Source organism: Cricetulus griseus, chromosome 7 (assembly GCF_003668045.3).
Source record: "Cricetulus griseus strain 17A/GY chromosome 7, alternate assembly CriGri-PICRH-1.0, whole genome shotgun sequence".
Taxonomy (NCBI): Eukaryota; Metazoa; Chordata; class Mammalia; order Rodentia; family Cricetidae; genus Cricetulus; species Cricetulus griseus.
In genome coordinates this window covers 127,450,312-127,471,917 of record NC_048600.1, presented here as the reverse complement: position 1 = coordinate 127,471,917, position 21,606 = coordinate 127,450,312, and the positions used below count along the sequence as shown (strand labels likewise).

Sequence of the window (21,606 nt, the reverse complement as noted above, 5' to 3'; positions counted from 1 at the left end):
AAGAGGCCACCAATTTAGGGAGCAGGAGGCAGTCCTGGCTCACATGAATACGTGCATCTGCCCAACCGTCTATCATCTCAGTCATCCATTCAGCTCTGTATTTGCCAGGCAGAAGGCCCCTTACAAAGAGGTACCCCAGCAGCTGTTCTGATGTGTGGGCCAGCAGAGCACTGTCCTTTCCCCAGAAAATGGTAATTGGGATGAAGCTAACCTATAGGGTGGCTAATTTTTTTTCCTTCTTTCTACCTGGAGACACCCAAAGGGGGAGCCTTTTTCTCTCCCCCAGAATACAAACTTGGTGAAGTTTTGATGGATACAATTGCAAAGGTCTCACCAGCGGTGGAAGCACGTGCCTTTCATCTCAGCACTCGGGAGGCCGAGGCAGGCGGATCTCTGAGTTTGAGGCCAGCCTGGTCTACAGAGCGAGTTTCAGGATAGCCAGGGCTACATAGGGAAACCCTTCTCAAAAGATCAAAATAAAACAATTGCAAGGGTCTCTTTGCATGTGGTCCTGAGGCCACTGGGATATCTAGCCTGGTCCCCTTTCTCTACAACTCCCCCCCTACAGACTTCAACACAAGTTCCACTACTGTGCCCTTTGACTGTGACTTTAAGGTGCAAGACATGTGGGCATCATGGATGACCTGTCGGACTGTGGCTCTGAAAGTCTTGCTAATGAAGCAATAGAGGCCAAAGTTGACAGCTGTGTTGAGCATGGCCACCATGTTGGCTATGTCCAAGGCCAGGTGGACCCTCCAGTCTCGGTGAACGGGGGCCACATACAGGTGGTACAGCATGACACAGATGCGTGGTGCCCAAAGCAGAGCGAAGAGGGAGGTGACACCCAGGAGGATGGCTGTGCTCTTGCTCATCCAGGGCTGCAGCCCTCTCTGGCTCTTCTTCCGGAGCCGGAGGATGATGGCTGAATTGGTGACCAGGAAAACATTGCAGGGGATAAAGTAGACAATGAGGCAGTGAGCCCACTTGAGGAGTTTGTCCAAAGTGCTGGGGGGGTCTGCGTCCCTCCACACATCCAGCCACCAGTAGAACGGGATGCCAGTCAGCAGGGCAGTGCTAAAGACCGTGGCAATGGCGCGGTGGGTCCTGCCTGGGGACGAGGTAGCCCGATGGCGCAGGGGGCGGCACAGGGCATTATAGCGATCCACTGTGAGCAAGACTGCAATCCAGACCGAGGCGTGATTGGCAGCAAACTCCAGGATGTTAGCTGTGCGCACCACAGCCTGGGGCACCCGGCGGGCCAGCACAGCTCCCTGCAGGAGGAAGCCCACAAATACGATGACCACTTGCGTGACGATATCTGAAGCTGTGAGTGCCAGGAGATAGTGGTAGGAGGGCTTCCTGGTCCTAGCAGCGAGACGGGCCAGGGCCACTGTAGTCAGGAGGTTAACTGATGGAGGAGACCCAGGTCATGGAGGGGACAGAGAGATCGGAAGCATTAGAAAGGGGGGTTAGTAGTGGGCTTCTCACGATATTTGCATGATCCCTCCCACCTGCCATTGGGAGGGGCAGTGCCGAGCTGTTTCTAGGTCCCTCTGCCTTTTCCTGCAGTATTGGGATCCAAACCCAGGGCCAGGCAAGTGCTATACGACCGCAGCATATCTTTAGTCGAGTAATCTCTTTTACTTTGTATTTTGAGACAGGGTCTCTCTAAGTTTCCCAGGTTGGCCTGGAACTCATGTGGTATCCTGGTAGGCCCAGCAATTCCTGTTTCTGCCTTCTCAGATCCAGCTGGTCTCAAACTTCCTATAGAGTTGAGGATGGTCTTGAACCTCTGTCCTCCTGCCCATATCCCAAGCACTGAGATTGCAAGTGTGCACCACTATACCCAGTTTATGTGGTGCTGGGATAGAGCCCAGGGCTTTGTGCATGCTAGACAAATACCCATCCAGCTGAGCCACCAAAGCCCTCCAGCTGCTTGGAAGTACAGTTGGAGTGACAGATCACTTACCTAGCATGCTCTCAGTCCTGGGTTCTGTCCCCGGTAACCACAGAACCAAGTCAAATGACAACAAAGCTTACTGGCAAGATGGGCAATCTGGTTAGCCTTGCCCCGTCATACCCCAGGCCATGGACCACCTTGATAATAGATGGGCTTATCTAGACGGGCACCCACATTCCAGCCGGTGTCTTTCTCAGAGTTCAATGCCCTTCAGAGCAGAGGTACCCTGGGAGCCAGGTGTAGGTTTATTGACTAGACTTAGGAAATGCCCCCTGAACAAGGCCACCCAAGGCCTTTCCTACATCAGTGCACTGTCCCCTCCTCTGGCTCCACTCTGCACAGTAGGTTACACAGGGACTGTGACAGTGCTGCACCGATCCTCTGTGGCTTAGCCATCTCCAGAGAATCTGTGCTGGATGAAGGAGGGCTCCTGTTCTGGCTCAGCCTGAGGTCCCAGGCTCTGGCTCCCCACTCACCAGGCAGTCCCAGGCTCAGCAGGACACTGTAATAGATGACAGGGATGATACCAGCCACACATGGAGACCTCTCTGGGATCTCTGGCCAGTGGCCATCCACATCGTGGTATCTTGGGTCACTCCCATTGAGTGCAGGAAGCAGGGTCACTTGTGGCTGCCCAGCTAGGAAGGATGGAAAGGCAAAGTGAGAGCAGTTACTTTGTTTGTTTGTTTTTGTTTTTCCATTGGGGTTTCATTGATAGCAGCCCCTGCCTGGCCCTAAGGTCCTTCCATTCAGTACTGTGCAATGCAGAGCCCTGGGACAGACAGCTCAAGCCAAATGCAGTCTCTGTCACTGTGGGACTCTCATGCTCCTCTGCTCTGTCTATTCTCTTATCAAGAGTCCTTGGCAGTAGCCTATCTCCCCTGCATCATAATCCCTGCCACTAAGGAAACCGGCTACCCTGTGGTAGTCTGGAGTGGGACTGGAGTGGCTTCACCTTTAGTAAGGATGCCGGTAACTCTGACTGGTGGCAGCTCCCAGCAGCTTCTCAGTTCCATTCAACAGCCAGCCCCTCTCAGGAAAGACCAAAGGATCCCTTCCTTCCTAAGTCAATAGTGTCCTTCTTCCCAGGTTACCACTACTGATGCTCAAATGACCCAGATTGTCCCAAAGATGGCACCATTGTCGAGGATCCCTACACTCATTGGCCTGTAGTCACCTCAAATACACTCTAAGTCCTTTTAGAATTTAACTTACAGCCTTTTCTTTCCTACTGAAGATGAGTGGAGGAGCCTTCCTCCCTCTCACCTCCCAGGTCCACCATCTCACTATCAGCAGGGTCACCCTCCCCACCCCCACCTCATGCTCTATGCTTGCCCTTTTTCTTACTACCCCTTTCCCTGTTGGAAAGTATTTTACCTGTCTCTGGTCCCGCAAGTCCCATAGTGTCCAGGCCTGGGCCCCAGGTCACCAGCAGCTTTCCCTCGGGGTCTCCACAGAACCTGGCAGCATCACCAGCTGTGCCCCTCACTCTGGGAGGGAGGGAGGGAGGGTTATTTGCCCCACGCTTCTCCTCCCCGCTTCTCCTCTCCTCCCCGTAGCTCTGAGTCTGTTGGTGCAGAGTATGTGAGAGTGGGGGTGGGGAAGGAGAGCAGGAAGGAAGGGCCAGGTCCCCAGTCATGGAGTCTCCAGTGGATCCAGGAGGAACAAACAGCTTCTCCTATGCCACAGTATTGACAGGGGAAGTCTGCTGGGTAGGGGCCTTCGGGACAAAAAGGCTGTGAGTCAGGGTTTGCTTAAAGGGGTATGCCTGTGCTTGGGGCAGGGTGGGGGGTGGTGGCAGGAAGGGAAGTAAGTGAAAAGGCAGGAAGACAGGCCCAGCTCTGGACAGCTGCCTAGCTCAAGGGTCCATGACACACTAGCCCACTCAGTGGGGGCAGACACACCCTGGAGTTGAGGCTCTTGGGGAAGGCTGAAGGATACAAGGGGCTGATTCTATTGGATGCTGGTCAGAAAGGAGGGCATTGGTGTCCAGGAACTGGGGGGTTCCCCCCAAGCCTCAGGAAAGCAGCAGGAGGCAGGGTTTAGATTCCCAGAGAGGTCCCAGGAGTCAGGGTCAAAGGAGTCTTACCTGTAGACACCACAATGGGTACATAGGATGAGGTCCAGGCTACCCGAAGGAGGGGGAATGTTGGGACAAAGGCCAGCAGGAAGCCACGTGCCTTGTTACCTCCAAGAGAAGGCTGGCCAGACTGCCGGCAGTGTGGAGTGCACAGGAACCAGTGGTCCAGCAAGCTATTGCTTCCCCACCCCTTCTCTGGACGTGGTGCAGCCAAGCAGCTCTCAGGAACACCATCCTCGGGTAAATAAACACCAGCCGGTGCCAGCAACGCTCCAAGGAAGCTGGAATCTGTGGCCAGCAGCTCCCTGTACCTGGGGATGCAGAGTAACCAGGTTGGCTTACCCTGGGCATCAGACACAGACTCCAGGAGGACTGCCTGGGGTGCAGAACTGAGAGCTACCCTAGAGCCACTTTTCATGGTTGTCTTAGTCACTGTTCTGTTGCTGTGAGAAGACACCATGACCAAAGCAACTCTTATAAAATAAAACATTTGACTGGGGCTTCCTTACAGTTTTAGAGGGTTAGCTCATGATCATCACAGTAGGGAGTGGACAAGCATGTCGCTGGAGTAGCAGCTGAGCTTTACGTTCTGATCCACAGGCAGCAGGCAGAGAGTGAGAGACTGGGCATGGTCTGGCACCAGCTAACACCTTCCCCAATAAGGCCACACCTCCGAATCCTTCCCAAAGGGTTCTGTTCAGTGGGGACCAAGCACTGAAGCATATGATCCTATGGGGGCCATTCTCATTCAAGATACCACAATGGTCTAGTTTCTGGAAATGCACCAACAAATGTGGCAGGGAGTGACAGACATTTTCTGGCTCCCTGAGGTAGATCCCATGTCTGGGCTAGAGGCAACCCATCTAATCCCCACGGCTCACTCTCATACTCACTGCAGAAGCCTCTGTGCCTGCCCCCTGGTGGCCATACAGGGACCTTGCAAGACTACACCAGGCCCCCTCTATTCAGGACAGGTCCCCAGTGTTGGGGACCAACAGTGTTGGATACAGTGTTGGGAATTCATCTCAGAAAAAGCAAATGCTGGGGCTGGAGAGATGGCTCAATGGTTAAGAGCACTGGCTGCTCTTAACCTCTTCCAGAGGTCCTGAGTTCAATTCCCAGTAACCGCACTGTGGCTCACGACCATCTATAATAAAATCTGATGCCCTCTCTGGAGTGCAGGCAAACATGCAGTCAGAATACTGTGTGCATAATAAATAAACAATTCTAAAAAGTAAATTCAAGAGGCAGGTGGATCTCTGTGAGTTCGAGACCAGCCTGGTCTACAAGAGCTAGTTACACGGTTACAGGACAGCCTCCAAAGCCACAGAGAAATCCGGTCTCGAAAAGCCAAAAAAAAAAAAAAAAAAAAAAAAAAAAAAAAATTCCACAGCAGAACAGGAAAGAAGCTGTGACACTGCAAACTGCCCATAGCATGTGAGTGACTTTAGGGAAAGATGCTCTACCCTTTTGAGATAGGTCTCTCATAACCCAGGCTGGCCCTAAGCTCCCTATGTAGCAGAGGCTGGCCTTGAATTCCCCACCCAGCTGCTCCCACCTTACACAGCTTTTCTTTTGTTTATCTTTAGTGAGCCTATTGGGTATATTGAGCCTGGAACCTAAACTCATGAGAGTCCCTCTTCCCCAGTGAACTGAGTCATTCATGAATGGACAGACGACATTATGGGTGTGGGAAGGCTGCTAGGTAGAGGCAGGGTGGGCCTCAGGTTCACACATCCTCCGTGTCCCCTCAAGCTCAGTGTCAGAGTGATCCTCTGTAGTTTCTGAAACTCCCCCTCCTGCCCGTGCCTGTAGAAGTTTCTGGTTGCTTCTAGACCCTCTTGAGATAACTTGCTACATGGAGATCATTTATTGGGACTGACCTAGCTTCCCAGAAAAGCTACCCTGAGCTTGCGGCAGACACTTATGCCCTGGCTGTGCACATGTACCCCGGGTGGGAAGTCATACTCCACTGTCTTCTCTCTAGGGGCTGTTCTTGCTTGTGAGATCTTCAGACTTGTGCTCAAGGAATGGTGGGGATTCCGGACCACAGTGGTGGAGGAGGGGAGGACAGGGAATACAATGTGGGGTTGTCCATCTGTCACCTGTGCAGGCTGAGCACTCTGCTGTACATATCCTGACCCAAGACGCCCCCACCACAGCCATGTATGAATACATAGCACGCACATGCATGTGTTTGCACACACTGTGGCAATGGAAACTTCACCCAGTAAGTCAGTTTCTGAATCATTAGAAGAGAGGCAGGGATGGGGAAGTTAGAATCATGGGAAGGGCCCAGCAGAGGTGTGTGTGGGGGTGGGAGGGCTTCTTGGTAGCCCGAGAGCTCCTGGCTCCTCACACTTGAAATGTCAATCACCTCTCTAGTGCGTAGATCATAGCTTGGGGTGTCCATAACAATCGGTTGATTTCCTTAGGAAACACAACGTCCAGGCCTGTGTCACTGAGAATTCTAGGTTCTTAGTGGAGCCTGGAAGATGCCATTACGGGCAGACCAGACATCAAGAGGGACTGATGAGGGTCCCCAAGGAAGAGAGGGTGAGAAGCACACCGACTGAATAACCATCTTTCTTGTTGTTGGGAATTGTGCATGGAAGTGAGGCTGCCTCCAAGACTGGACTGCCCTGTTCCACACAGGCTCAGACAGCCTAGGTGTGGTGCAGTCTACAGGAAGGGTAGGCAGGCAGCCAGTGGGAGACGGATGGTCCATCTGGACAAGGGAGACCAGGCATAAGAGAGCTGGGAGGCGTTTCCGCTAAGCCGGACAGCTCTGATTCTGCCAACCCGGACAAGGTTGGTGCCAGACCCAATTCTTACTTTCTCTGTGGCTCCAGGAGGAGGTGAAGCTGTTGGGTTTCTCTGCACCAGAACGAGACAGAACTCAGTGCATGGAGCTGGTCCCTGGAATCCAGAGAGCAAAGGCAAGAAGTTCCAACACCTGGCTAGAGCAGGATGTGGCCTCTGAGAAACCCAGATTTCCTGGGATCCACTGACTTCCATGTGTCAACCTCAAGGGAGTTTCTCTCAGAAGGAATGGGGACAAATCCTGTTTATTCCATGCAAAGGTGAGATCTCAACAGCACACATACATACACACACACACACACACACACACACACACACACACACACACACACCACGAATGCAAACACACACCCACACTCACGTACACACACATCACACACACGTGTACACACATGTACACACATGCACAGGGCTCTAGACTCCACCCTCCCCATCTCTATTGCCTTTGCTGTCAGAACATTTCTCTGTACTGTCTGAGACCGAAATCTAACTCCTGCCTCAGTTTCCCTACGCATGGACTCCAGTGCCAGGTGTGCTACACACCTTGAACTTTGGGAAGGGGAAGGCTGGAAACCAGGCAGACGCTGGTGAAAGATGCCTTCCAGGGAGGGGAAACTTGAGACGCAGCACCATGCCTAGGGGGGAACTAAAGACTTGGGATGTCTGGGTAGGGAAACAGGCTGTGTCCCTGGTGGGAGATGCTCAGTCCCTGTGACACTTCCATAAAGGCCCTTCACCCTCTCCAGAGCATGACGGGAACTTTCTTCAACAAACAGCATGTGAATAATCCCCATTATACTCCATACCCCTATTCAAGGTCCTTATCCTCTCTGGAGAACTGGCCCACCCTAAAATGGGAGTGGGGGAGGGGTAGAACCCCGAGCCAGCTCTTCCTTGCCTCTTCCAGTCTCTCCCTTTGCAGCCTGCTCACCAGGATACTGCCAAGTGTGCTCTGTGCCAGGATGGAGGCTGGGCCTGGGGGCTGGGGCCTCAGGGCTGGTGGCTGCCAGGGGTCCTGAAGCCCTTTGCTTGCCCTTCAGAGAGCTTAAAACTTCCCCAGAGAGCAACAGCTAGCCTTCCTGGGTTGTTGGGAGAGGTGGGGGAGGAGGGTGTCCGGATCTGTTCCCCTTGGGGGCCCAGGCCTTCACAATAGCCCCTGGGGCTGCCACACTCTGGCTTAAGTAGTTGCCTGGGCAACAGCAGGGGCCAGCTTCAACCAATCCATGGCAGAGACTGGTAGGGGAGGGAGGCTGGGAGGGAAGAGAGCTACTGTCCCTTTGCTGGATCCTATATAAGGAGGAGGGATGGGACTGGAGTGCTCTGGACTTGACTGTCCCTGCAGTGGACTTAGGGACAGGACACAAAGATGCTTAGGAAGGGCCACTGCAAGCCCGGGTCCTGGGGCAGCTTCTGGGCTACCTTGGCCTTGGTGGGACTGGCCACTCGTGCAGGTGAGCGGGCTGTGGTGGGACCAGGTACCTGGTAAGGAGAAAGGTGGGAGTTGGGGGCAAGAACTTCTATTAGGAGCTACATAGGCTGGCCAGGAGGTGGCGCGGTCCAGCCAGCCATGGAGAACACCAAGAAAATGGACATCTCCAAAGACAGGTCCTCAGAAGGGAGAAGGGACAGATTGCCCCTAAGGGAAAGAGGGGTTGGGCAGCAGGCAGGGGTCTTGATGACAAAAAGACCTGCTATCATCGTCTCAGGCAGCTGGGTCCAGGCAGAGGCTGCATGGGGACGTCATCAGCATTCAGGTCCTCTAGTGTGACAGCTGGGGAGGCAGGGCTGGGAAATTCACCAGCAGCTGTTCCCTTTCTTGCTGGGGCTCCCTCTCCCATTCACAGATGCTCACTCTTGTGAGCCTTCCTTTCAACAATCCACATGTAAGCCCCGTGCCCACTGCTTGTGTGAGTGTGTGTGTGTGTGTGTGTGTGTGTGTGTATGCATGTGTGTGTGCACGCATGCACAAGGACCACCTGCCAGTGCTCTTCTGCAGACACCCCCTTTCTCACTTCATGAGGCTCCCTGAACTGCTCTGACTGGGGGCTGTGTTTTCTATTACTCAGTTTGTATCCCTATCTGACCCCATAGCCTCCCTGAGAACACAAGAGACAGGTCTCCCTGGAAGTGGGGGAGGGGTGCCAGCTTCTACACTCAGATACCCAGAGAGTCCTATTCTTTCTGCAGTTGGCCCATGGTACTTCCTTGGGTCCCTTATCTGTCTCACAGGTGGGGAATCCAATAGGGCAGAGTTGGGGCTTCGCTTCTCAGATGGGTGTGGAGGTGCACCCCTGTTACCCCAGCACACAGGAGGGAGGAGGATTAAGAGTTCAAGGCAAATCTCAGCTAGTAATAAATTCAAGGCTAGCCTGAGCTACAAGAGACCCTAATCTCAAAAAAAAAAAAAAAACAACTAAAAAGAAATCAAAACAAAAGAAAGAAAGAAAACAAAGACAAAGAAAACTCATGCCTGCTATCTCAGTTTTGGTCTCACTTTGGTCTCCTCAACCCTGTCCCTGACCCCAGACCCGCAAGCCCTTTCTCACCAAAGATCTTTAGGGGCTTTTCCCTTTGTCTCTGTGTACTCTTTCCCTTTCTGGCTTCAGAGTGCTCATTTGTGTGTTTACTTCTTTTTAAATTTATTTTGTGTGTGTGCACGTGCGTGTTTGTGATGAGTGTGCATGTGTAAGCCAGAGGTCAAGGAACCCACCCACCTACCTTGTATTTTGAGATGGTCCCTTACTAACCTAGGGCTCATTGATTAGGGTGAGCTGACTGAGCAGGGAGCCTCAGGAATCCACCTGTCTCTGCCTCCACAGTGCTAGGATTGCAAGCATGTGCCACCACACCCAGATTTTTTTAAAAAGATTTATTTATTATAAACATAGGTTCTGCCTACACGTCTGCCTGCAGGCCTGAAGAGGGCGCCAGATCTCCTTAGGCTGGTTGTGAGTCACCATGTGGTTGCTGGGATTTGAACTAGGGACTTCTGGAAGAGCAGCCAGTGCTCTTAACCTCTGAGCCATCTCTCCAGCCCCACACCCAGCTTTTTTACATGACTTCTGGGGACGGAATTCAGGTCCTCAAGCTTATATGTCAATCATTTTGCCAAGAGAGATGTCTCTTTCTCCCCCTCCCCCTTGGAACACCCCCTTAATCACATTTTATTTATTTATTATACTTTGTGTGTATGTGGGGGGGTATGTGTGCTCATGTGCTACTGCACACAGGTAGAGGTCAAAGGACAATTTCAGGAATTAGTTCTCTCCTTATACCATGTGGGTCCCCAGTATCCAACGCATGCTGTCAGCAAGCACTTTTACTGGCTGAGCCATCAGATGTCCCTCCCCCCCTTATACCAGGTCTTGCGATCAGTGGCAGTTGGTCTGATACTTCCTATGAATCCCAGGCTGGCCTTGAACTTGGGGCAACCTTCTGTCCCACCCTTACACTTGCATACTTGAGACATGTCTGTTCTGTTCCTCTGAGCTTTCCCGAGTGTGAGAACTGGGTTTGGCTCATTCACTGCCACACAGAAGTCACATGATCAGTGTTCAAGACACAAGAGTGGGCCACTTCTGATAAGTTTCTGAGGAGGTGAGAGAGGTGGGGACCCTCCCCTGGAGGTCCAGTGTGATGGACACCAGTTCACAGAAACAAAAGCTGTTCCATGGCTCCTTCTTGACCAGAACCCACTAGGCTTCTAAGGACTCACTCCTGGGTTGGCTTGGGGCCACTGTGCCCAACCAGGATTAAACTCTTGCACACTCATGCACTTTGTGTGTGCACACAGCTCCCTCCCTAGACTTCCAACATTCTCCCACACGCTGGCACATATGTCACCAGGTGGTCCCTTTGCAGTCTTCGTTGGAGGCTCCAGGACGGGTGCCTTCTCAGGCTGTGCTATGTCCTTTCTTGCTGCAGCTCAGAGAGCAGATGTGGGTGGGGAGGCAGCAGGCACCTCCATCAACCACTCCCAGATGCTGCTCCAGCGTCTGCAGGACCTGCTGCGGCAGGGCAATGCCAGTGATGTGGTCCTGCGAGTACAGGCTGTGGGCACCGACGAAGTCCGAGCCTTCCACACACACCGCTTGTTGCTGGGCATGCATAGTGAGCTTTTCCGTGAGCTGCTGAGCAACCAGAGCGAGGTGCTGCTGCAGGAACCCCGGGACTGCGCTGCTGTCTTTGACAAGTTCATCAGGTATGTAGGGGAAGGGGCATCGTGCTGCACTCTGTCCACAGGCCCCAGCTTCTCCACATCCAAGGTCACAGAAGCCTGGCCTTAGAGGCTATTATATCTGCTTTCTAAATTCATAGCATGACATACAGCACACACCTCCTTTGTCCCTGTTTCCACCGCCCTCTGTTCTGTGGCTTGTGTACCACTTCCTGCCCTTGGGATTCCCTCCTGAGCTACTTACAAACCAGGCCAAGAGAGTTTATAACAGATTTTTGGATGGTCACTTTCTTGGGTGGTCACTTTCAAGTCTCAAGGTTGAGAGCAGACATTTCTTTTTTCCGTTTTTATTAAAATAAAAGATTTATTTATTATATATACAGTGTTCTATCTGAACATATGCTTGGACTTGAACATATGCTTGGATGCCAGAAGAGGGCACCAGGTCACTTTATAGATGGTTGTGAGTCACCATGTGGTTGCTGGGAATTGAACTCAAGACCTCTAGAAGAGCAGCCAGTGCTCTTAACCTCTGAGCCATCTCTCCAGGATGAGACTGGCCATTTCTTCCTTTCTTTCTTTCTTTCTTTCTTTCTTTCTTTCTTTCTTTCTTCCTCCCTCCCTCCCTCCCTCTTTCCTTCCTTCCTTCCTTTCTTTTTTTTTTTTTTTTTTTTTTTAGACAGGGTTTCTCTGTGGCTATGGAGGCTGTCCTGGAACTCTTATAGACCAGGCTGGTCTCAAACTCACAGAGATTCTGCCTCCTGAATGCTGGGATTAAAGGCATGTGCCACCACCATCCGGCAACTGGCCATTTTTTAAACCTACATGTTTTGGAACCACAGGGCTGGTTCCAAAGGAGTGGAAAGGTTAAGCCAGATCCATGTCACCTCTCTGTTTCCTGCACAAGGAAAGTTTTAAAATAGTCTAAGAAGGTGACCCTATTCTGATGGCTTAGACAAGGTGGCTGCAGGATTCCGGACACCACTTCCAAGTTCCAGGCAACAGGAAGAGGGATAAAACAGAAGGGTTTCCCATAGAGTCCAGTGGGGTGCTGTGTGCCAGTGAGACTGCCAGGAAGAATGAGGCATGCGGGGGAGGGGGTGTGGGTGGAAGGGGGGGCAGTACTGTAAGAGAGCCAGAAACAGTAAAACAGCTAACAAGGAAAGGGAAACTGGATAACTAACAAGAAAGACCCAATTACAAAGAGAAGGGGATCCTGGGAGAGGAAGTAGCCTGGGTTGCCTGTGTACTCTGTAGCACGACTTTTCACTGCCTCTCACTCCGACGATATTCCAGAAGGTGCTCTTCCCCTTTTCTAGATAAGCTTAAGATTCATCTAAGTCAGGGCTGGAGAGGTGGCTCAGAGGTTAAGAGCACTGGCTGCTCCTCCAGAAGTCCTGAGTTCAATTCCCAGCAACCACATGGTGGCTCACAACCACCTTAAATGAGATCTGGTGCCCTCTGCTGGCCTACAGGCAGAAGACTGTATACATAATAATAAAAAAAAGATTAATCTAAGTTAAAGGACTTGCCTTGTCTAGTGGCAAGGAGGAGGTCAGATGGGCATTAAATCCAGACTGTGGACTTCCAGGTTATCAGCAGCCCCTTCTTATTTTAGCGTGTAGTTAGGTATCTGGGAGATGCTCAGTAGACACATATGGTTTCCACACAGAAGCTAAAAGAACAGGCTGGGAGGGAGCTTAGGAAGCCTCAGGGCCCATTCATCCTGCTTGTTTCTGATCACAAAAAAAGGGCTGTGTTCTGGGAAAATCAGCTAGAGATGGAGTGGGTGGCCTTGTTCAGGCCCAGCACTGGCGATCTTTCTATCTTTACTTTTACTGTTATTATTATTAGTAGTATTGTTATTATTACTATTATTATTATTATCACTACTACTATTACTATTATTGCTACTACTATTATGTTTTTGAGACAGGATTTCCTCTGTGTAGCCCTGGCTGTCGTGGAACTCACTCTGTAGACCAGGCTGACCTCGAACTTAAGAGATCCACCTGCCTCTGCCTCCCGAGTGCTGGGATTAAAGGCGCGTGTCACCACCGCCTGGACTCTATTTTTATTTATAAGTCGTATTATTAGTTTATATGTCTGTGTGAGTGTATCGAGTGTGTAAATGGGTGCCCTTCCGCCAGAAGAGGGCTGGAGTTACAGATAGTTTCAAATCACCCAATGTGGGTGCTGGGGACCCAATTCTTGTCCCCTGGACAAGTGCTCTTAGCTGCTGAGCCATCTCAACGGTCCCCCTCTCCAACTCTATTGCAGGTACTTATACTGTGGCGAGCTGACCGTCCTGCTGGCCCAGGCTATCCCGCTGCACAGGCTGGCCACCAAGTACCGTGTGGCATCCCTGCAGCGAGGTGTGGCTGACTACATGCGAGCGCATCTGGCTGGAGGCGCGGGTCCGGCTGTGGGCTGGTACCACTATGCAGTGAGCACCGGAGATGAGGCTCTGCGTGAGAGCTGCCTGCAGTTCCTGGCTTGGAACCTTTCGGCCGTGGCGGGGAGCGCCGAGTGGGGCGCCGTGAGCCCTGAGTTGCTGGCGCAGCTCCTGCAGCGCTCGGACCTGGTGCTTCAGGATGAGCTGGAGCTGTTCCACGCGTTGGAGGCGTGGCTGGGTCGCGCGCGGCCGCCCCCCACAGTGGCCGAGCGAGCGCTGCGCGCCATCCGCTACCCCATGATCCCTCCCGCACAGCTGTTCCAGCTGCAGGCGCGCTCAGCCGCGCTGGCGCGCCACGGCCCAGCGGTGGCAGACCTCCTGCTGCAAGCATACCAGTTCCACGCCGCCTCGCCGCTGCACTACGCCAAGTTCTTCCACGTGAACGGCAGCGCCTTCCTGCCGCGCAACTACCTCGCACCTGCCTGGGGCGCCCCGTGGGTCATCAACAACCCGGCTCGCGACGATCGCAGCACCAGCTTCCAGACGCAGCTGGGTCCGAGCGGCCACGACGCCGGCCGCCGGATCACCTGGAACGTGCTCTTCTCTCCGCGCTGGCTGCCCGTCAGCCTGAGGCCCGTCTACGCGGACACCGCAGGCACTGCGCTGCCCGCCGCGCGCCCCGAGGACGGAAGGCCACGGCTGGTGGTCACGCCTGCCAGCAGCGGTGGCGACGCGGCCGGCGTGAGCTTCCAGAAGACGGTGCTGGTGGGTGCGCGCCATCAGGGCCGCCTCCTGGTCCGCCACGCCTACAGCTTCCATCAGAGCAGCGAGGAGGCTGGCGACTTCCTGGCCCATGCAGACCTGCAGAGGCGCAACTCGGAGTACCTGGTGGAGAACGCACTGCATCTCCATCTCATTGTCAAACCCGTGTACCACACCCTCATCAGGACTCCCAGTTAGCCTGTGGATTGACAAAGTAAAGGCCTGGCCTGGATGGCGCTCCAGGGTCTGGGGAGGGGTAGGCGAGCGTTGAAGTGACTGCCAGCCTGGGTCCTGGGTGTCCAAGTACGGCTGGTTGGGGCTAGGGTGGAAGGCAGGTGAATGTGGTAGGCAGGATGGCTATGCTTTCAGAGAGCCTTTCCCTGCTGATTGGAAGTCAGCACTCTTGGTCCAGAATAAACCCATGCTGAGGGACTGAAGCAACTCCGAGTCTCAAAAGTCTGCGGTTCGCATGCCCTCCACTGAGCTTTTCCCAAAGAGTTCCCATCCAGACATGAACCAGGGCAGGGAAAATGACCTAATGGTCAATGATTGACAGCCAGCATGGGCAATCTCCTCTTGGATAGGAATTTTCTCCTATGAGGCGAAGGTGTTCCATGAGCTGCGACCCCTAGTGGACAAGCGCCCCTCAGCTTGTGAGGCTTTCCGTCTCTGCCTACATCAAGTCCTTGGGCTCTTGCAGAGGGGTCCAGGCTAGCGGAAAGGCCCTAGAGAGACTGCCACAAACTAGATATTGCTCTAGCTCCATCTTTTTGGGGAGTGAGAGTCTTGGCATCTTGAGGGAAAAAACCATTCTCCAGATATGTGTAGGCTTGTGCCAAGGGAGATGGAGTGCTGGGGGTGAAAGGGCCAGGGACTGGATGAATCCTAGGACCAGCTATGGCACATTCCAAAAACTCTAAACACAACCATCAAAACCCCAGTAAGACTTTATTTAAAAGAAAAGCCAAAAAAAAAGTTACAAAACCAGACACCCTCCCCATTCCTCCCCACCCTATGTGAAGTCCTGTGGGCTCCTTTCCCATCCCCCACCCCTTTGCCCAGGTATGGGCCTGGGAGTCCTATCTCACTAACAGCTCCTCTCCCCCATTGCAGAAGCCAAGATAGGCCCCAGGTCTGTGCAAATTTTTGGCAACAATGTTCTGTCCCGGGTTGGGAGGCCAAGCTGTTGGGGCTCGCCCTCCCTTTCTGGTGGCATGGAGAGCATGGGAGAGTTCCTGACGCAACCCCACCCCCACCGTTTCCAGGTCATGGGAGGCCAGCCCTCGAAGCTCTTGCTCCATAGGGTCCCCATCTGCCTCGCTTCTACCTCCCAGTTCCTGCTACACCCTGTTCAGTGCTGGGAGCAGAAGAGTAGGCCCCAGGGCCCCTCAATTATGCCGGAGGCGTCCATCTTTGCCAAGAGTGCTTGAACCATGGGGCAGGCTGGGCCCACGAGTAGCTCTACGGGAAACACCAGCTGGGTTGGGGGCAACAGGAAGGGGTGAGGGGTGTCCAGAGCCTAGGACAGGGGAAAAGCCAGCATCAGGCGCTGAGGAATGCCTCCCCTCCCCACAACACCCAGGGACCTTGAACTTCTTAGGGGGACAACCCCAGTTTGCTAACCTCACCGATACTGCTTCCCGAATCACACTCCCAACTAGGGGCAAGAGCTCTGTATGTCTCCCCCTCTGTGCTAGTCAAGGCTTCTCCCACCCCGACCCCTCCTTTGTTGGTACTGACCTGTGTTCTGGCCTGGAGGAAATTTGACCTTGGCCAGAGGCAGCGTGACCTTTGCCAAATGCCTGACACCAGGGGATGGCCGCCCACACACTGGCATCCTTCGGTCTGAAATGCCCTCGGAGGGATGAGGCCCCAGCAGGTGTGTGTTGGGACGAGACATCTGCACAGTTGGAAAACAGTGAAATGGGGCTGAGAGATGCTACAAAACCCATTCCTAGCTACTTTATCAGGCTGGGAACGTTGCATTCCAGATCAGGGCCTCTGTGGGTAGCTAGCGAATGGCTGAAGTGTCCTGTAGCTTCTCGGGGGAGCTAGCCCTCGGACCCTCACCCATTAGGAAGGGGAGCAGACATCTCACCCCCTGCGTCTTGCCTCACCCCTTGTCTTGTGACCTCGAAGGACCGAGACCTCCGCTTCCTCCTCTTCGCCTCCAGTGACTCCTCCCTTTTCTTGCTAAGGCTTTTCTTCTGAGCACGCACCCAGGGTCCAGTGCCATCACGTCGAGGTCCTACCGCCCGAGAGGGGCCCTCGCCGGTGCTGCTGGATAGATTGTCCTCGCTGATAGCATGGTGCAGGGTGGGGCTGGGCGGCCGCTTGCAGGCCAGTGGACCAGATGGACGAACATCTTCAGCCTCACTCAACGAGTGGAGGGACAGGCTGCTGCGTTCTGCGGCAGGTGCCAGCAGGTGGCGCCCCTCCGATCCCAGGGCCCGGGAGCGCCGCTGGGCGGCCTTCACGGAGATACACTTGGTCCGAGTCAAGATCTCTTTCTTCTCTACAGCAGATACCCAAACCAAGGATAAGGCCCACTTCCTACACCCCTTCCTCACGGGTCAAAAGTGGGCAAGAGCCAGGACTCGCAGATTTCACCCCCAGAACTCTAACTCACTAGCTCTTTGAGAAACTTGGGGTGCCCCCTCAGAACCTGAATTTCATTTGTAAATGGGAATTACAAAAACAAATACTCTGGGGCTACTTCAAAGATTGAGAGTCTAGACTGGTGTCTCACGCCTGCAATCTTAGCTCCTCAGGGGGCTGAGGCAGGAAGATAAAAAATTCAAGGCTGGCTGGCAGATACAGAGCAGGCAGATCTCTATGAGTTTTGAGTTTGAGACCAGCCTGGTCTACAGAGAGAGTTCCAGGACAGTCTGGGCTACATAGTAAGACCCTGTCTTAAAAAAAAAAAAAAAAAGGCCTGCCAAATAGGCAACTTAGACCTGATCTCAAAATTGAAAGTGAAAAAGGGACGGGATATAACTTAGCAGGAGAATGTCTCTTGTGTGTGAGACCCTAAATTCAATCCCTATTACCACCTCTCCAAAACAAAACAACAACAACAAAAACATGCTTTAGACAATGGGTTTAGTCTATTTGTCTAGGGGGCAGAGATTCAATTAGAATTTGCTAGAATCCAGTGGGAAGGGGGTGACAAGTGTCCCTATTTTAGCTTAGTTTTTGTTTTTTGTTTTTCAAGACAGGGTTTCTCTGTGTATCTTTGTAACCTGCCTGGAACTCACTCTAGACCAGGCTGGCTTCGAACTCATAGAGATCCACTTGCCTCCCGAGTGCTGGGGATTAAAGGCGTGCACCGCCACCACCCAACCAAGCCTCCCGATTTTATTTCTGATTGTTCCCCATCTTCTGTGTGTCCTTCTGGTACAGCCAATGAATTGGTATCTTCATCAAGGACAGAGAGGAGGAAGGAGCTCCGGGCTTGGTCATCAGAACAGTTTAGACAATGCCAGGCAGTGGGGGCCAGGGCATGTGAAGTTCACACCCACCTTTATGGGACAGAGGGGTCTCTGACAGGTTCTCACTGCTGTCCGGGGAAGAGTTGATCTGGCTGCCCAGGCTGTCCTGTGGTGGGGCCTAAGGGGTAAACCATTTGAAGACAGCAGGGGCCCCCGCACCGCACTCTGCAGAGGCTGTGTGGCCTTGGAGGGGCTAGCCACTTTGGAAGAAACCCACCCACTGCTGGGCACCCAGATCTCACCTGCTGGGTCACCAGGGTGCCCACCTGGATGGGAGGTGGAGTGGGCACAGAGGAATTCTTCGCCTGCCAGGCCCTGGGACTGGCCTTGAACACATGGTAGGACTCACTGAGGAGAAGGAGGAAGCAGCTGTTGACCAGGCTAGTCACACCAAAGTCTACCCCCACCCGAGAGGAGAAACTGTGGGTGCCAAGGGAAAGAGAACCCTGCCTGCGGACCCATGACACCGCCTCACTATGCGTCGGGCTCCATCTTCCCTACGGAGCTGACATTCCTCACACAGGTTAGGTGGCATCAGGAAGTCTCACCTGTCTGTGCCAAGTGGGGGGAGGGTGTTGTTTTGGGGGCGCTGGGCCTCAGAGCTCAGTGTCTTCACACTCTCCAGGTCAGAGTCCGGGGTCAGTGTGGTCCCAGCTCCAGTGATTCTGGGCAAAGAGCTGTCCTGTGTGGGGGGGAGGGGTGATGACAAGGATGAACAGTCAGAAGACTTGTGCCCTGTAATAACAGAGTGACAAAGGCTGTAAGATGGGCTGGGCGACCTGAAGGGCACCTGACCTACGCTCTGAGTCCCCAGCCATTTGGAGTACGCTACGCAGCTCAATGGCCTGGTCCTGCTAGGGCATTAGATCCACTTTTCCCTTGATTTTTAGAAATCAATCAATCAATTAATCCATTTATTGTCTGAGATTGATTCTTGTTGTACAGATAAAGTAGATCTTTCAACTCTCCTGCCTCAACTCCCTAACTGTTGGGATTAAAAACTATCCTATTGGCTAGTGGTCACTTGTCATATCTCAGATGGCCTTTCCTGACCTTGTGACCCTAGGTAGGGGCAAATTGTGAGACCAGGCAGTAATGTCCAAGAATGGGGACCCTCACCCAGGCTTGGCTAGGCAGAGAGTATGGGCAAGAGAAAAAAAAAAAGCAAAAAAAAAAAAGCAAAGCCATTTCATGGAACTTAGCTGGCTTGGTGCGATCCCCATGTCAGCGAATTTAGGCCAGCGGCCCAAGCGCCCACCTGCAGGGCCCTAGAGGCCACACGGTCCATGATGGTGGCCCGCTCCAGACTGCCCTCTTCCAGTTCCCGAAGGTAAACTTCATAGAGTTCCTCCAGCTGCCTGGGAACCTCCAGATTGAAGTCTGTCCATGGGGGGGAAGGAGCGCTGAGGGCTCGGCATGGGCCCGCAGCCCCTCAGACAACGCCCCAGGCCTCCGGGGGTGGGGAGGCCCGGCCCTACCATCGATGATCTGCCGCTGGCCCTGAATGATCTCCTCGCAGAGGCTGCGGTGCTGCTCCAAGCGGCGCACGGCCTCGCGGCGGTGGCGCAGGGCACTGTCGCGGAGCAGAGCATGCGATTGCATCTCGGTGTTTTCCACCTCCAGCTCGTGCACTCGGCACAACAGGCTGAGCACCTCGCGCTGCTCCTCGGAGCCGATGCGCCGCGGCAGCGTCTCTTCCAGGCGCCGACCCCGCGCTCCCAGCTCCCGGCAGCGCTGCTCCAACGCCAGCTGCGGGGGACAGAGGCAGGGCGGACCGGCTCAGCGCTAGGCCAGTCCCACCCACCCAGCCAGGCCCCCTGCTCTCAGGCCTTCTGGCTGGCTCTCCAAGCCCAATAAAAAAGCATGACTTAATGTAACCACTTATAGCTTTCTAATTAATATTACGGTTCTAAGCTAGCCTTCAAAGCTTATTTTGGGGTCTTGCAACTATTCGGCGCCTGTGTGCCCACTTGATTCAACCATGCCCTGCGGCAGCCCTTATTTCAACGCAGAAGATAAAAAAAAAATCTGTTATTATATTGACTACCATGTCCTTAGTCCTTGCTTCATGCCAAGCATTAACTTAACTGTCTCCAGCGACTCCGTTCGGGCATCACCATGGGTGCTCGTATTTTAGAAATGCGAAGTATGACACACACAGAGATGTAGAAACTTGGCAAGGTCAGCCAGCATTTGCGGCTTCTGCTCTCTGGTCTCTCTCTTCCTCAGTCCTCCGCCTTTTCTTCCCCACTCTCCCTACACCCAAGGCCCATCGTACCTTCTGCTTGCGCAGTTTCTTCTGTTCGCCCACCAGGGTGGCGATGTTTTCCCGGGCTGAGGCCACCTCTGGTGGCTCCAGGTTATCTGGCTCATCCCCTGTGTCTGAGTCCTTTTCACTGTCATCTTTGGTGTAGGACTCCTTCCTTCGCTCCTCACGCCACTTGAGAGCCCGGCGTGACTTCTCATGCTCCCAGCTGCCAGCAGCGCCCAAGAGACACAAGATTCAGCTCATGGGCAGGGCACTGTGTTTCTATGTTCCAGGCTCCTCCATGACAAACCTGAACATGGGGTGGGCCCGAGGGTCCCGGGACAGGGGAAGCATACCCCGCGATGGTGAGTAGGTGACGGGAGGTATCAATCTGGACTTCCATGGCTTGGTTTTCCAGCTCCAGCAGGCGCCGGCGCACATCCATCTGCTCGTGGAAGGCACCGATGAGCTGCTCCCGGAGCTGTCCCATCTCCGCCTGGCCTTCCTGCCCGCTGTGTAACTGTACCTCAGCTGAAGAGTGGGAGTGGTGTCAGCACAGCAGCCAGCTCAGGCCCACCTGGGGCTCTGTCTCCTAGTTTCTCCCCAGACCGCTGCTTGCATTTCCAACTTCTTGGATTCCTCTTCTCCCGCACATCTCACTCCCACAATATATATGCAAACTGCAGCCCAAAGATGACCGTTGCTCTCCCACACGGATTGAGATTGGGCTAGCCCTCACAGCATCCTTGTGCCAACTATAAAGGGTGTCCCTGTTTCTCTGCTATCTGTTGGAAAACCATTACAGCAAACAGGCAAGTCTCAGTGAGCGTTATGCCTTCCAGGGCCCCACAGGGCAGCCGTCCGCATAGTATCCTCAGATGATTCCATCTCCAGCTCTGCAAAGCAGAGGTGTGATCCCGTTTCACAGGGGAAGGCGCGAAGATGTGGAATAAGCAGTCCGATACCACTTAGCCAGAGTTAATGCTCCTGGTCCTGGGACCTCACAAGGCCACCTGGAGAGGGTTGCTAAGAGCAGCTCCCACCTCGGAACCCACAGGGCTGGGTGCATACCTTGGATATGGCGAATGTCACCCCGGTCCAGTCGGCCCCGGCCCTGGCCCCGCCCCGCCTGCTGGTCGATCTTGCACTTGAGTCTCTGGATTTCCCCTCGCAGGTCAGCGATGATGCTTGTGTACTGGGCGATGTGGTAGGACACGTTGAGCAGGTTCTGCTTCACCTGCAGGGAGCCCAGCGTCAGAGGTGAGGGGGTACGGTCACCCCAGGAGCCAGGCCTGCCTGTGGGACACCTCTTCTTCTATCTTCCCCTTTGCCAGTCCTTGTCCTTTTCAGTGGCAGCAATGGCCTCCTTGCCCTCCTCCCCACAGCCTCCTATTGCGCCTGCATTCGTCTTTTAGGCCTGTCATCCTAAAGTTCCAGTCCCGCTCTTCGACCTCAGTGCCTCCCTGTTGCCCAAGGAGCCCATTCCTTCACCGGGTATCGAAGTCTTGATTCCTTTCCCTCCCCCATTTTGTCTTCTACTTTATGTGTATGCATGTGTGTCTGTGTGGGAACATGTGCACATGAGTGTGAGTGCCTGAAGAAGGTGTAAGGTCCCCTGGAGCTGGAGTTACAGGCAATTGTTAAATGCCTGATGTGGGGTGCTGGGATCT

The 21,606-nt window shown here is 53.7% G+C and overlaps 3 protein-coding genes across 3 annotated transcripts in view; 1 reads left to right on the top strand and 2 right to left on the bottom strand.

Moving 5' to 3' along the window:
- Nucleotides 1-548: 548 nt before the first annotated feature.
- Nucleotides 549-3,362, bottom strand: Gpr142 (G protein-coupled receptor 142). Its single transcript, XM_035447213.1, has 3 exons — nt 3,338-3,362; nt 2,437-2,598; nt 549-1,408 (listed from the first exon to the last, which is right to left on the bottom strand). The coding sequence occupies exons 1-3, from the start codon at nt 3,360-3,362 to the stop codon at nt 549-551; spliced, it is 1,047 nt and encodes a 348-aa protein (XP_035303104.1).
- Nucleotides 3,363-8,229: 4,867 nt separating this feature from the next.
- On the top strand, nt 8,230-14,395 carry Btbd17 (BTB domain containing 17). Its single transcript, XM_027425756.2, has 3 exons — nt 8,230-8,314; nt 10,788-11,064; nt 13,321-14,395. The coding sequence occupies exons 1-3, from the start codon at nt 8,230-8,232 to the stop codon at nt 14,393-14,395; spliced, it is 1,437 nt and encodes a 478-aa protein (XP_027281557.1).
- A 1,190-nt stretch (nt 14,396-15,585) lies between these two features.
- The window catches only part of Kif19 (kinesin family member 19), a 26,390-nt gene continuing 20,369 nt past the window's right edge, over nt 15,586-21,606 (bottom strand). Inside the window, exons 10-20 of the mRNA XM_027425753.2 lie at nt 21,008-21,173; nt 20,293-20,467; nt 19,967-20,162; nt 19,167-19,437; nt 18,947-19,068; nt 18,237-18,370; nt 17,931-18,036; nt 17,719-17,806; nt 16,315-16,712; nt 15,938-16,097; nt 15,586-15,716 (exon numbers count right to left, since the gene is read on the bottom strand). Coding sequence (XP_027281554.1) covers nt 15,586-15,716; nt 15,938-16,097; nt 16,315-16,712; nt 17,719-17,806; nt 17,931-18,036; nt 18,237-18,370; nt 18,947-19,068; nt 19,167-19,437; nt 19,967-20,162; nt 20,293-20,467; nt 21,008-21,173 — 1,947 coding nt within the window. The remainder of the gene's footprint in view (nt 15,717-15,937; nt 16,098-16,314; nt 16,713-17,718; nt 17,807-17,930; nt 18,037-18,236; nt 18,371-18,946; nt 19,069-19,166; nt 19,438-19,966; nt 20,163-20,292; nt 20,468-21,007; nt 21,174-21,606) is intronic.